Genomic DNA, 13,401 nt, shown 5'->3' on the forward strand with positions numbered 1-13,401 from the left:
GGGGGAAATCGCTCCGGCGGGAAACACGGAGCCGCGCCGCTGCCGCCTGCGCCCGGTAGGAGCGGGGAGCGGGGCGGGGGCAGCCGGGACACCCGGCCGGGGGGTGCTGGCTCCTTGGGGAGCCCTTCTCGGGCTGTGAGGTGCCGGCTCCCGGGGCAGGCCCGCGGCCTCGGGGGTGCGGTCCCGGGCACCGGCCCTGGGGCACTGTCCCCCGGGTTTCCCACCCCCCGCACTCGGGCACCCCGCTCCGAGGGTACCCCATTCCCTAAGGCACCCCATCCTCGGGCACCCCGTCCCCTTAATCCCGCGGGTCACCCCATCCCCTGGGACACCCCACCCCCAGCGTCCACCACTCCCCATCCACTACACCATTGGGCACCCCTTCCGCCCACCCCCCGGGCACCCCATCCCCAGACACACCCCACCACTCGGGCTCCTCCTCCCCCCATCCCCTGGGCACCCCGTCCCCTGAGGTATCCCATCGTCTGGCACCCCGTTGAGTGGAGCACCCCATCCCTCGTCCCAAAATACCCCATCCCTCACCCCAAAATACCCCATCCCCTGGGACACCAGGGCACCCCACTCCCCCAGGCACCCCACCTCTGGTCATCCCAGGGTGGGCATCCAGCTCCCTGCTCCGGGGTGCAGCTGGGACTCTGATGCCCCCACCATGGTGGTGCCAGGGACCCCCACAGGCCCCGGGTCCCTGCTGTCCCTTGTGAGCCGGAGCCCCCGTGCCCGCCTGCCAGCAGGTGACGTTCCTCCGTCCTGGGGCTTGGCAGGATGGAGGCCAAGGACGTCCCCATTCTTGTCCCTGCGCTGGCCACGGAGCTGCGGTTCGCCCAGCGCCTCAGGTGAGCTGGCAAGGGGGAATGGGGGCCCTGTGGCTGCTCTGGCAGGGTGCAGGCAGGGTGCAGGCAGGGTGCAGGAGGGAGGAGAGCTCACAGGGCTGGCCCTGCACATGGTGGGGGTCTCTTCCCTGTGGTGGGATGGGCTGCGGGGCTGGGGAGGGCCTGACTGTCTTGGCCTTGCAGGAAGCATTTGGAAGAAGAGCAGCTCCTGGATGGGCGCTACCGGCTGCAGGAGGTGCCGGGGGGTCGCATGGCCCTGCCCGTGCTGGAGGAGAAGCTGTCCCAGCTGCGGCTGCCCCGGGAGGTGCCCTGTGGGCTGGTCCGGATCCAGGTTGGGAGAACCCCACTTCCTTGAGTCCTGCCATGGGGCGGTGGGGTCTCAGCCCCACGTGCCACATCCCTCCCGCAGGACCCTGTCCCCTCCAGGGCAGCCCGCCGGCAGACACCCGCCCAGAAGCTGCGGGACCAGCTGCAGCGGCTGCTGGGCCAGAGCTGGTCGGAGGAGCTGGAGCGTGACGTGCCCCGCGCCTGGCAGCGGCACGGGGACCTGGTCCTGCTGAGCGAGGACAGCTTCAGGGCTGCGCCGTGGGAGAAGCTGGGTAAGAGGGAGCGGGAGTCTGCCTGCCCAGATCCTGTCTGCAGAGCTGCCCTGGCCTTTCCCAGAGCTCCTGGGATGGGTGTGTTGCAGGTACAGCACTCTGGGAGACGGTCGCCTCAGCTCTGGGTGCCCAGCGGGTGGCCAGACGAGGACGGGTGTTGCCAGATGGGATACGGTCCCCCAGTGTCACCCTGCTGCTGGGCCAGGACGGCTGGGTGGAGCATGTGGACAACGGGATCAGGTAGGCAGGAGCTGCTGTGCAGGATGCGGCCGGTGCGGGGAAGGGGCTTCCCTCACCGGGTTGGTGGTGTCTCCCAGGTACACGTTCGACGTGACCAAGTGCATGTTCTCACCGGGCAACATCACGGAGAAGCTGCGAGTGGCCTCACTGCCCTGCTCCGGGGAGGTCCTGGTGGATCTCTACGCAGGTAACAGGAACAATGGAGGGTTTGGCAGGGCAGGCAGAGACCAGTGATGCAGGTACCGATGCCATCCAGGTGGACGTGAAATGTCATTTCTAGCCTGGACTGGAAAAATACCCAGGCTTAGAGCTCCTGCCCTGTCTGTGAGCCCTGAGCTGACCTGGCACTGCTGTCCCTCCTGTGCCTCTGTTGCCTTTGGCCACTTAGGGTGACCTTGCACTCAGGCTCTGCAGAACACTGCTCTGTACCTAGTGCTGGTCATGGGGAATCATTTGGATCCAGGGGATTGATTTGCCTCAGTATTGTTTCTGAAAGGCTCCCATAGACGTCTTGAGCCTGTACTGATGTGTTTTCATGACAGGCTGGCACTAACTGAAGTGTCCTGTGCTGTGAGATGACTGGGAAGATCATATCAGGCATTTGGATGTCAAGAGAGCTGCTGTTTTGTGCTTAGGAAAGTTAGTGCTTCCAATTTGTGTCACACACAAAGGATGTGGCACTCACTAAACTGCTCTGAACTAATTAAAATAAATGGTCGTCTGGACACTTTCGCACAGAGTGGAAGCGGGGCAGGGCAGGTCTCGAGCTAATGGCCAAAGACTGAAGGTAAAATAAGCTCCTCTGTAAGCATTTTTCAAGATTCTGCTTTTGCAGAGTAGGGAGGGATCAAAGTCAGAGAGGGACCTGGGGGTGTTGATTGACAACCGGATGAACAGGAGCCAGCAGTGTGCCCAGGTGGCCAAGAAGGCCAATGGCATCCTGGCTTGTATCAGAAATAGCGTGGCCAGCAGGGACAGGGAAGGGATCTTACCCCTGTACTCAGCACTGGTGAGGCCACACCTCGATGACTGTGTTCAGTTTTGGGCCCCTCACTGCAAAAAGGACATTGAATGACTCAAGCGTGTCCAGAGAAGGGTGACGAAGCTGGTGAAGGGTCTGGAGCACATGTCGTATGAGGAGCGGCTGAGGGAACTGGGGTTGTTTAGTCTGGAGAAGAGGAGGCTGAGGGGAGACCTCATCACCTCTACAACTCCCTGAAAGGAGGGTGCAGAGAGCTGGGGATGAGTCTCTTTAATGAAGTAACAAGTGATAAGACAAGAGGGAATGGCCTCAAGCTGCGCCAGGGCAGGGTTAGACAGGATATTAGGAAGCATTTCTTTACAGAACAGGTTGTTGGGCATTGGAATGGGCTGCCCAGGGAGGTGGTGGAGTCCCCATCCCTGGAGGGGTTTAAGAGTCGGGTTAACACAGCGCTGAGGGGTATGGTGTAGTTGGGAACTGTCAGTGTGAGGTTAATGGTTGGACTGGAGGATCTTCAAGGTCTTTTCCAACCTTGATGATTCTGTGATTCTGTGAATTTCCATTTTCCCAGCATCTGGGCTTGTTCCCACCCAGAGCCAAACAGATTCAGAGAGCTGGGGTGGCAGTCCGCATCCTGCCCTGCCTCCGGGGAGGACTGTGAACCCCCGGCAGTGCCTGGACCCTGCCCTCAGCCGCTGCCTCCTCCTGCCCCCAGGCATCGGCTATTTCACGCTGCCGTACCTGGTTCACGCGGCGGCCGCCTTCGCCCACGCCTGCGAGTGGAACGGCCACGCCGTGGAGGCCCTGCGGAGGAACCTGGCGCTGAACGGCGTGCGGGACCGCTGCCGCGTCCACCACGGGGACAGCCGGCAGGTGAGCGGTGCTGCCCAGCCGCGGACCCCCCTGGGCCCCCGCGGTGTCCCCCTCACGTCCCCTCTCCTTCCAGCTGGAGCTGCGGGACGTAGCGGACCGGGTGAACCTGGGGCTGATTCCCAGCTCGGAGGAAGGCTGGCCGGTGGCCTGCCGCGTCCTGAAGAAGGACACGGGGGGGGTTCTCCACATCCACCATAACGTGGAGAGTCTCCCCGCGCCGGCCCCGCCGCAGCTGCAGGCTGAGCGGGGGCCTCCAGAGGCACAGCACCCAACAGAGGACTGTGGGAAGGGGACGCCGGGGGTCAGGATCAGACCCGAGTGGCAGAGGTGGGCTGAAGCTGTGGCGGCACGGATCCAGGGGCTGCTGGCAGAGCTGCACGGGCAGCTGTGGCACACCAGCATCCTGCACATCCAGGCAGTGAAGTCCTATGCGCCCCACGTGCATCACCTTGTGCTGGACCTCGAGTGCCGGCCGACGCCGCCCGCCTAACTAGCCACAGGCCCCAGTGTGGCTCCAGCTCACACGAAATGCTGGCCTGGGAGCATCGGTGGCCAGGAGATGCTACCGTTGCCTGCTGCCAGCCTGGATGTACTTCACGGCCCCTCGTTCCCAGGTGGCAGCACAGCCCAGCAGTGTCTCCCCGTGCCCAGGGCAGCGAGGGATTCGCTCCCACTGGAGCAGGAGGTTCCCTCCAGGAGCTGTATCCCAGCCGAGGATGGGGTGAGCTGGGGCTGAGAGCGCCCTGAGTCCTGCCCCAGCTCTGCCTGTTGCTGCCCAGATCTTGGACACGTGGTGGCATTTGCAGCCCCATTTTGACACGGGAGGGAGCCACGGGGCTGAATAAACCTCAGATTCCTGCCAGGCTTCGTTTCAGCGAGTCGGGGCCAGGCTTTGTACTTATGTTTACCAGTGTGCTTTTTTATTGTACTGGAAACGGGTCTGTTCATCTCAGTTTCTTCTCACCTTTTGCAGAAATAAGGATGTTTCCCACCTTTCTGGTCGCCGTCCAGTTAAAATGTAAACGCCACTGCAAGTGTGGGGGTCTGGCCTGGGGATGCTGGGGCCCAGGGCAGCGTGTGGAGGGACTTGGGGACCGAAGCCTCTGCCTGTGTCCTCTGCCCTCCGTTCTGCCTGCAGCCCCTCTTGCCTGAGCATTGTGTGTGTACCCGTGTTGCAGAGAAACCCCTGCCTGGGGAGGGAGCTCCCACTGGCCCTTTGGTGTTCTTGTGGGTTTTGCCCTCCATGTCGGTGTCCTGTCCCCTCCCGCAGGGCTGGGCGTCTCTGGCTGTCCCTGTCCTGTGGCGTGGAACCCCGGGGTGCAGCCGAAAGTGGGGGCAGTGCCGCATCCTTGTGTTCGCGTTGGGGCTGCTCCCAGCTGGCCTCCCACGCGGCCCTGCCATCCTGCGTGGCGAGAAGCTGCCTCCCCACGGTTGAGAGCCCCACGCCTCGTCCTGCCACGTGTGCTCACAGTTTCCCACTTGCCTGTGCTGCTGTGGGCTGTATCTTAGCCCATGAAGGACAAGGACTTGTGGCGAGGCCACCCTCCGCTGGGAGGACACCCGGGCCGTGCTACTCGGGTCTCCGTCCATCATCCACCCCCGGAGGGCACCCCGGGAGGGCACCCCAGCAGTTCGGGTGACTGTAGACTTTGTGCCGGCGTGTGTGTGCTCTTTGGGAGGAGCTGCTTTCCCGGATAGGGCGGCGGGGGAGCAGCCCCGGGGGCCGGGGACATCGCTGTAGAGGTGGGGGGGGGGCTGTCCACGGGAGGACCGGGGGAAGGGGCTGCTGTCCCGTGCGGCGAGGGGGTTGGACGGGGCGGGCACCGCCTCCAGCCCGTCGGTGCCGCAGGTGCGGCGGGCGCGGCCCCTTTAAGGAGGAGGCACCGCCCGCACTCCCCCCGCCCCCCCCCCCCCCCCCCCCCCCATTCTCCGCTGCTGCCGGGAGGCGCCGGCCGGAGCCGCTGCAGGTACCGGGGGGAGGTCGGGGTCTCTCTGCTGGCGGGGGGACGGCGTCGCGGTGTCCCGAGAGCCACCGGAGCCGGTCAGGCGCGGGGCTGCCGGCGTGTCCCTGTCCCGGTGGCCCTGCACCAACCCCCCGCCCCGGTAGAGAGGAGCCCAGGGCCCGGCCCGCCGCCCCCCTTCTCGACGCCGGGGCGCGGTGCGGCTGCAGGGCAGGAAGGTCCCTCCCGCCGGGCTGGGCAGCGGCCGCTTCCAGCCGCCATCCGTCTCCCGGCTCGCCGGTACGGCCGCCCCGGGCGGGGAGCGGAGAGCGGGGAGGCTGCAGACCCCCGAGCGGGTGCTCCGGGAGCGCGGCTCTGCCCGGCTCCGTCTGGGACCGGCTGTCGGGGACCGGCCGCCGGGCCGGATCCTGCTCCCGCCTCTGCTCCCGGCTGCGATGCGGGGGGGGGGGTGGGGGGCGGATACAGACACATGCCAGCGGCTTGGACAGCCCGGGGTGCATTTGTGGGTGCAGCAGCCTGAGGCAGCTCCTTCCTCCCCGGGGGTGCCCCGGGGGTGCTGGGCGTCGGCTCCGGTCCCACGGAACCCCGGCTGAGGTCAGCGGGGCTGGCAGGCGGCCGAGAGCCCGGCCCGCGGCAGCGCCGTGCCCCTGGGCAGGGCCGCGGCGGTGGCTGGGCGCGGCCATGGGGGCTGGGGGGTGACACCCCGGGGTGTGGGGCATGGGGCACCCAGCAGAGCTGGGGTGCTGGCCGGCGGGGCGGCTGCGCTGAGCGCCCGGCTTACTCCTAGCACTGCTGGCTACTTCTGGCGAGGGCGAGCGATGTCGGAGGCCGTGGATCTGTCTTTCCTGTCGGATGTGGAGAGGGATTTGATCCTGCAAGTCCTGCAGCGCGACGAGGAGCTCCGCAAAGCAGAGGAGAGGAGAATCAGGTGAGGATGTGGCCGTGCCAGGCAGGGTGCTGGTTTCTCTGCTTTGCTCTAGAAGGGGCTGGAGGGGTGAGGACAAATGCGGGTGATGGGGCTGGGGTGGCAGCTCTGCCCCAGCCCCAGGGTCCCGGTGCGGTTTGACAGCTCCCGGTGTGGGGTCTGAGCAGGCGCCTGAAGAACGAGCTGCTGGAGATCCGGCGCAAGGGAGCCAAGCGGAGCAGCCAGCGCTACAGCGAGCGGACATGTGCCCGCTGCCAGCAGAGCCTGGGCCGCATCAACCCCAAGGCCAACACCTGCCGGGGCTGCAACCACTTGGTGTGTCGGGACTGCCGCTCCTACTGCCCCAACGGCTCCTGGCGCTGCAAAGTCTGCTCCAAGGAGGCGTGAGTACATGGGGACAAGTGGCAGGGACTTTCTGCATGCTTGTCCTATCCCCCTCTTCTGCCCAGTCACTCCAGCTCGATGCCCCATGGCTGACCTTTCCTAGCCCAGCTGGTCTCCTCCAGTGCGGGGCAGCTGTCCCTGCTGTTGCTTCCCGGGGTGGGCACCCACGGTTGGGTGATGGAGAACTGGATCGTGCCCCACTCTTAGGTCTCCTTCATGCCCACCCCACTCTTTTTTTCCCCACCTTACTTGACTCTGGCATCCCCCTGTGCCCCCCTCGTGCAGCCTGTGTTTCCGGTTTCCTCCCTCTTGGCCTCCCCTGTCCTACAAACCTCATCTTGCTCCCGTGTTTGCTGGGGATGTAGCTGGGCCCGTTGTCTGCCCAGTGCATCATATCTGCTCAGCCACCTGCCAAACGTGCCCACTGGGCCTGTGTTCTCCTTGGCTGAGGCAGCACCAATGGTGGTGTTGGGGTGCAGGGAGCAGCCCCCCACTGCCCCTGACTGCCCTCCACTGCCGCTCTGCCCTGCAGCGAGCTGAAGAAGACGACGGGTGACTGGTTTTATGACCAGAGAGTCAACCGCTTTGCCAACCGGCTGGGCAGCGACATGGTGCGGCTGTCCCTGCGGCACAGGTCGGCAGGTAGGGTTGTCACAGCGACATCTTCTCCCGAAGCCCGGCCCTCCGGGATGCTCTGACTTTCTCTGGCATGACTCTGCCCAGCGTGGAGCTGGCTGGGAGGAGTTCCTGCTCCAGGCAATGGGCTTGGAGCAGTGGTTCTCCTGATGCCTCTCTCCTTCCAGCCAGCAAAAGAGAGACCGTGGGACAAACCCTCCTCCAGAAAGCCCAGCTTGGCGAGCCCAAAAGCTCCTCTGCAGCCCGGCAGCAGAGCCCTCCGGCACGCCGGGAAGGGCCCAGGTGAGGATCCCTGCTGTCTCCCCTGCTCTGGGTGCCAGCCCTCACCTGCTGCAGGGGCGGGAGGGACGCTGCCACCCTGCTCGGATCGTGGTGGTGCAGAAGCTGTCTCTCAGACAGGCTTCCTTGCCAAACAGGACATACCTGTGGTTTTGTTTGTCTGCAGTTTGTTTCTGGATGCCTCAGATCCTCGGGATGGCAAAAGCGACACAGAGTCCATGGAAAACATGAGCCTGGATGGCTACAAACCTAGTCCCAGTGGTGTGGGGGGCAGGTGAGGGGCTGCCTGGGTGACTTGTCCTTGGCAAGAGGATGAAGACCTGCATCTCAAGTGCATTTTTTCAGTCTAATGCAGGGAAGCTGGCTCCTCTGGCTGGGCTGAAACCTGTCCCTGGGCAGGCAGGTCCTCTGCTCCCAGGCTGGGGTGCTCCAGGGAGCTTGTGGGGAGATGGCACTTCCCAGCCAGTGCTTGCTCTCCCAGCTGTGCTCTTGGCCTGGGACAGACCTTTCTGTGTCCTCTTACAGGAGTAACTCCCTGGAGAGAGCTGCCCCTCTCAGAGATGGAAAGCAGGTTGCTGCGCCAGCAGGATCTGCTGCCTCCAGCCTGACCCTCCCTCTCCGCTCCAAAAACGTGTTCTCTGACGGACGGGTGCGTGCCGCTGCTTCGGCAGGCTTAGCCCTGTCCTGGGGCGCAGGGTTGGGAGCCCTGTGGGGTGCTCAGTCCTGCTCTGAAAGGACCTTTCCACCCCAGGATGCCGCCGTGGGGAGCCGCACCAGTGCCTTGGTGGATGAGCACGAAACGATATTCAAGAAGAATCCCCGGCGGGTGTTGAGGCCTGCGGGTGAGAGCTGCACGGGTGCAATGGGGTTTGGGTGCCGACATGGCAGGGGACGGGTGGCTGCTTCTCCCTGCGCTGTTGTGGGCTTTTGGTGTGGATGGGAGAGGCTGGGGCAGCCCCTTGCTTGAGGGAGCAGCAGGGCTCTGCTAGTCCTGCACTGTGCCGCTGCCTCCTGCCTCACCATCTCTCGTGCAGACTACACCAAGTCGGTGATCGACCTGCGCCCGGAGGACTTTGTGGGGGAAGGCAGCTCTTTGGGGGACAGGAGCAAGTCGGTCCCTGGCCTCAACATGGAGCTGGTGAGACTCTGGGCGTGCCATGGGGCCGGCTGCCTGGCCAGCTGTGCCCTGCTGCTCCCCATGCAGGCAGCTTGTCTCTCTCCTTGCAGGAGGAGGAGGAGGAGGACATCGATAACCTGGTGGAGATCCATCGCCAGAGGGTGGCCCGTGGCAGCATGCGCAGCGGCACCTCCTCGGTGAGTCCCTGCGGCATGGCCGTGCTCTGCTCCGCTCCAGGGAGAAATGATGGAAAAGGGCAGTGCCGACAGGTTGAGTGGGAGGGAGGCAGGGCGGGCAGCTCCTGGGGTGCATGGGCAAGAGCTTGGGGTGTGGGGGCTTCCTCCCTTTGAAGGGAATCGAAATGCAGAGACCCAGCTCTCCTCCAGGGAGCCTGTGTGCAGGTGGGAGGCACTCAGCAGCCATCCCCAGCCATGGAGGGGTGAGAGGGGCTTGCAGAGGAGCCTTTCTGGGGATGAAGAGGGACCATCAAAAGACGCTGCCCTGGCTCAGCCCTGCTGTGTTTTCCAGAGCACTCTGGGGAGCATGGTCAGCATTTACAGTGAGGCCGGCGACTTCGGCAATGTCGCGGTCACCGGCGGAATCTCCTTCTCCCTGAGCTACGAGCAGAAGACGCAGACCTTGTTCATTCATGTGAAGGAGTGTCGCCAGCTGGCCTACGGGGACGAGGGCAAGAAGCGCTCCAACCCGTGAGAGCTGGGGGGGGGGATGGCTGCTGGCACTACTGGTGGTGCTCAGCTGGGTTGCGAGGTGCCCATCAGAGATGGGAGCTGTAAGTGGGGGGTCCCGATGAGGCAAAAGGTCTGGGATTGCCCTGGGGGGGCGAGTTGTGGGGAGACCTTGGTGAAGGTGCTTTTTGTTCCTCCCTTCAGGTATGTGAAGACCTACCTCCTGCCGGACAGATCCCGGCAAGGGAAACGCAAGACGACCATCAAACGCAACACAATCAACCCCCTGTACAACGAGCTGCTGAAGGTGAGCGGGGATGGGCTGGGGTGCCATCTGCTTCCCACTGCGGGGCTGGGCAGGCCCTTGGCCCTGGGAATGCTGCTGGAACAAACCAGGGGAGGGCTGGGCTCCAAACCCTGAAATGGGGGCTCTGGGGTGTCCAGATACTGCACTGTGAAAGCTGGAAAAACCCACTCCCAGGCTGGGTCACTGCTCTGATGTGGCTCTGGTGTCAAGCCCTGGGTGCCATGGTGGGGTGGAGGCACAGCTGCAGCTGTATGTGTGTCACAGGCCGTGTTCCTGGCTCCTGTGCATCCCCCAGAGCTGGGGCCTTCTGCTAACCCTGGACGCTGCTTTCCACGGCGAAGGCTCCTGGGGCATTATAGGCAGGTTACAGTGGTGGGAGGGAGGGCAGCACGGCTGCAGAGGAGTTCTGGGGCCCAGGGCAGAAGGACTTGGCGCTGCCCTTCACATCCCCGCTGCGGCCGCCACGGGGTGGTGGGACTGGTCGTCCCTGAGCCCGGCAGCGCATCACCGAGGTCACACGCTCTCCGGACAGGAGGGAAGTGGGAACTGTGGTTTGGTTTCCAGGCTCCCACAGCCCTGGGTTTGCTGAGGTCTTGTGCTCTGACCACCTGAGGCTTGGTGGGCTGGCAGCTTTGCTTGTGGTGGGACAGGGTGGGGTGACCGGATGCCATGAGTCCTGGTCCTGGCTCTACATGGGCTCTGAGGACCACTTGCCTGGAGAGCATGGGCTCCTGCACCACTGCCCCAGCACTTTGAGGTTTCAGCAGCCTTGGAAAGGAAGACAGTCTCCTGCGTGCATCCATTGTTCCTCAAACCTGTCTCCTCTCCCGCTTGAGAGCTGTGGCTGATGGTGTATGCCAAGCCTGGCACTGCCTGCTCACCGGTGGTTTTCCTGTCTCTCTTCCTAGTACGAGATTAACAAGTCCCTGCTGCTTGCAAGGACGCTACAGTTCTCTGTCTGGCACCACGATCGCTTTGGCCGCAACACGTTCCTGGGGGAGGTGGAGGTCCCACTGGACACCTGGAACTTCGAGAGTCACCTGGAGGAGTTTCTGCCCCTGCACGGCAAGGTGCTGGCCCTGTCACCCCAGCCCCGCTGCCTGCAGCCTCCCTTGCCTGGCCCTGTCTGGGGGTAGCCCTCAGTGGGCTGAGGGCTGCAGAGATCTCAGCTGAGAGCTGCCAAAAGGCTTGTGCCAAATCAGATCTTTGGAGAAATGACCCCAGATGCAGACAGCAGTACTGTCGTAGTAAAAAAGGACAGATCTGCCTTGAGCCTAGCTTCCCTCTTCCTTCTCAGTAAGTCCCCTATGTGATGCTGCAGGACTTGTCTCTGCCCCATCAGGTATTTTCATTCTGCTTGCTTGATTGCTCCAAGGGTGCAGCTCTTCCCGGCTCCCTGCCCCAGCCAGGAGGAATTAGAGTCTGCTTCAGGGAAGCAAATAGAAATTGGCCAGGACATCCTGCTGTGGGTTGCAGAGCCAGGCAGTGAGGGCCTTCATGCAGCTCGATGACAGCAGCAGATGCTGCTGCTGGACTTAAGTCTGGTTTTCTAGACTAACTCGTACTGTGGGGTCAGCCCTCAGCACTGCTGGGGATCAAGCAGCTCGTGCAAACCCCTAAATACAGTTTCCTAAGGGAGGTGACTGAGCTAAAGCGGGATCCCAAAGGAGCTAGTCTGAGTCTGACCTGGTGATGCTGGGGAGGGTCTGCAGGCATTTGTGCCCAGCTAAACCACCACGGGGAGGTGCTGCGTTCAGACCAGGCCGTCACCATGTCATCTCTGGCCTCCCCAGCAGTATTTGGTAAGTCTTCCCTCTTTGCAGATTGTCACAGATGCTGCTGGTCTCCATCAGTACAAGGGAGAGCTGGTTGTCTCCATGAAGTACATCCCATCTTCCAAGCACCCCGGTGCTGGGAACGGCAGGAAGGGTGAGTGCTGGAGCTCCAGGATCTCTGCGTGGCCTGTGGGACCTGCTTGGGGCCAGGCGAGCTGGGTCTGGGTGGGTTTCTTGGGTAGTGCCACTGCAGCCCTGTCCTCTGCAAGGCTGCTCTGAGTCAGGGCGGACCTGGCTGTCCTCAGGCTGGCCGGGTGGTCCCAGTGCTTTCCTGGGACTAGACCGGGCTGGACCATTGGGTCATGCATGAAGCAATTGTCTGCTTTTGCCTCAGCAGGCAGGGAGGAGGCAAGAGAAGATACTAGTTGGGGATCTGTACCTGTCTCTGTGATGAAGGCTCTTCAGCAGGACCTTTCCAGAAGTTTGCAGTCATGGAAATTTAAGGTTGATTAATTCTTGCTGTGTTGCTTTTTTCCCAGGCAAAACAGGGGAAGGGGGTGAGCTCCAGGTCTGGATCAAAGAAGCCAAGAACCTCACAGCTGCCAAATCTGGGGGGACCTCAGACAGCTTTGTCAAGGGGTGAGTGTGGGTACTGGGTGGGGGGTCACTGAAGGCACTGTCCTCCCTGGCTGCATCCCGCAGGGGGAAGGGTCTCTCTGCTAGCTGCCCTGCACTGCCTGCTTTGGGACCCTGAAAGTCACCATCTGCCCAGAGACAAGATGCTCCCAGTAGCAAATGCTCTCCCGGGTTTTGGCTGGTTGAGAGGTCGTGGTGGGAGGCTGTGTGCAGGGCAGGGCTCCAGCTGCCATCAAATCATCTTCACCAAGCCACCAGGCAGCATGGCTGGGAGTGAGCAGGCTCCAGTCCTTGCCCTCTCCCCTCCTTAGACCGCTTGCTGTCTGCTGAGCAGCTTTTTAGGAGGCAGGGTAGAGACCCAGCCCCTTACAGACTGTCATGGACCTTCTTCCTGAGCTATATCAGGGAAGGTGGGCTCCAGGCCAGGTCCTGGGGTGCTGCTGAGGTGTCTCAGCCCCTGGGGCAGAAGGCAGCGGCACAGGTGTTGCTAACCCAAGGGGCTGCTTCCCCCAGCTACCTCCTGCCACACAAAAACAAAGCCTCCAAGAGGAAGACGCCTGTGGTGAAGAAGACCCTGAACCCTCACTACAATCACACCTTTGTCTACAATGGCATCAACGCCGAGGAGCTGCAGCACATCTGCCTGGAGCTGACGGTCTGGGACCGGGAGCCCCTGTCCAGCAACGACTTCCTTGGGGGTGTTCGTCTGGGGGTGGGCAACGGTGAGGAGCCTTGGGGTCCCATCAAACCCTGGGGACAAGCAGCCTTGCTTGGGGCTGCCTCACTGCAGGCAGGAGGGTGCTCCAGCAGTGACTCCTGCCCACATCTATCCTTTCTCCCAGGCATGAGCAACGGGCAGGCTGTGGACTGGATGGACTCCACGGGCGAGGAGCTGAACCTGTGGCAGAAGATGCGCCAGTACCCGGGCTCGTGGGCAGAGGGGACGCTCCAGCTCCGCTCCACCATGGCCAAGCTGAGGCCGTAGGCTGCGGCACCAGGACTCGGCCGAGGGCTTGCACCATGGCTTGGGAACCACATTTGCTGCACAGCCTGGTGAGGCTGCCAAATGTGGGTTGATTTTTTTTTTTTGTGCTTATACTTTAATAAACATAACCTTCTCTAAACAGGCTTGGGCAGAAAGTCTTCTTGG

The 13,401-nt window shown here is 62.9% G+C and overlaps 2 protein-coding genes across 9 annotated transcripts; both read left to right on the forward strand.

Moving 5' to 3' along the window:
- The first annotated feature begins 3 nt into the window (after positions 1–3).
- Positions 4–4,442, forward strand: TYW2 (tRNA wybutosine-synthesizing protein 2). Of its 6 annotated transcripts, none has more exons than XM_074834769.1 (8): positions 4–55; positions 684–854; positions 1,035–1,182; positions 1,261–1,450; positions 1,540–1,690; positions 1,768–1,877; positions 3,244–3,545; positions 3,619–4,442. In XM_074834769.1, exons 2-8 carry the CDS (start codon positions 784–786, stop codon positions 4,033–4,035), a joined length of 1,389 nt encoding a protein of 462 aa, XP_074690870.1. In that variant the 5' UTR covers positions 4–55; positions 684–783; the 3' UTR covers positions 4,036–4,442. The 6 variants fall into 6 exon arrangements, with proteins under 6 accessions (XP_074690870.1, XP_074690871.1, XP_074690868.1 ...); XM_074834770.1 differs by having other exon boundaries at positions 750–854; XM_074834767.1 differs by lacking the exon at positions 4–55 and having other exon boundaries at positions 89–854.
- A 1,038-nt stretch (positions 4,443–5,480) lies between these two features.
- On the forward strand, positions 5,481–13,375 carry SYTL4 (synaptotagmin like 4). Of its 3 annotated transcripts, none has more exons than XM_074834773.1 (17): positions 5,481–5,512; positions 6,294–6,434; positions 6,599–6,814; positions 7,348–7,457; positions 7,619–7,733; positions 7,897–8,004; positions 8,256–8,379; positions 8,482–8,572; positions 8,765–8,868; positions 8,958–9,044; positions 9,376–9,554; positions 9,738–9,840; positions 10,749–10,910; positions 11,664–11,769; positions 12,155–12,254; positions 12,765–12,973; positions 13,094–13,375. In XM_074834773.1, the coding sequence occupies exons 2-17, from the start codon at positions 6,325–6,327 to the stop codon at positions 13,234–13,236; spliced, it is 2,067 nt and encodes a 688-aa protein (XP_074690874.1). In that variant the 5' UTR covers positions 5,481–5,512; positions 6,294–6,324; the 3' UTR covers positions 13,237–13,375. The 3 variants fall into 3 exon arrangements, with proteins under 3 accessions (XP_074690874.1, XP_074690876.1, XP_074690877.1); XM_074834775.1 differs by having other exon boundaries at positions 8,961–9,044; XM_074834776.1 differs by lacking the exon at positions 5,481–5,512 and having other exon boundaries at positions 6,369–6,434; positions 6,576–6,814.
- Positions 13,376–13,401: the final 26 nt, after the last annotated feature.

Source organism: Strix aluco, chromosome 10 (genome assembly GCF_031877795.1).
Source record: "Strix aluco isolate bStrAlu1 chromosome 10, bStrAlu1.hap1, whole genome shotgun sequence".
In the NCBI taxonomy this organism is placed as follows: domain Eukaryota; kingdom Metazoa; phylum Chordata; class Aves; order Strigiformes; family Strigidae; genus Strix; species Strix aluco.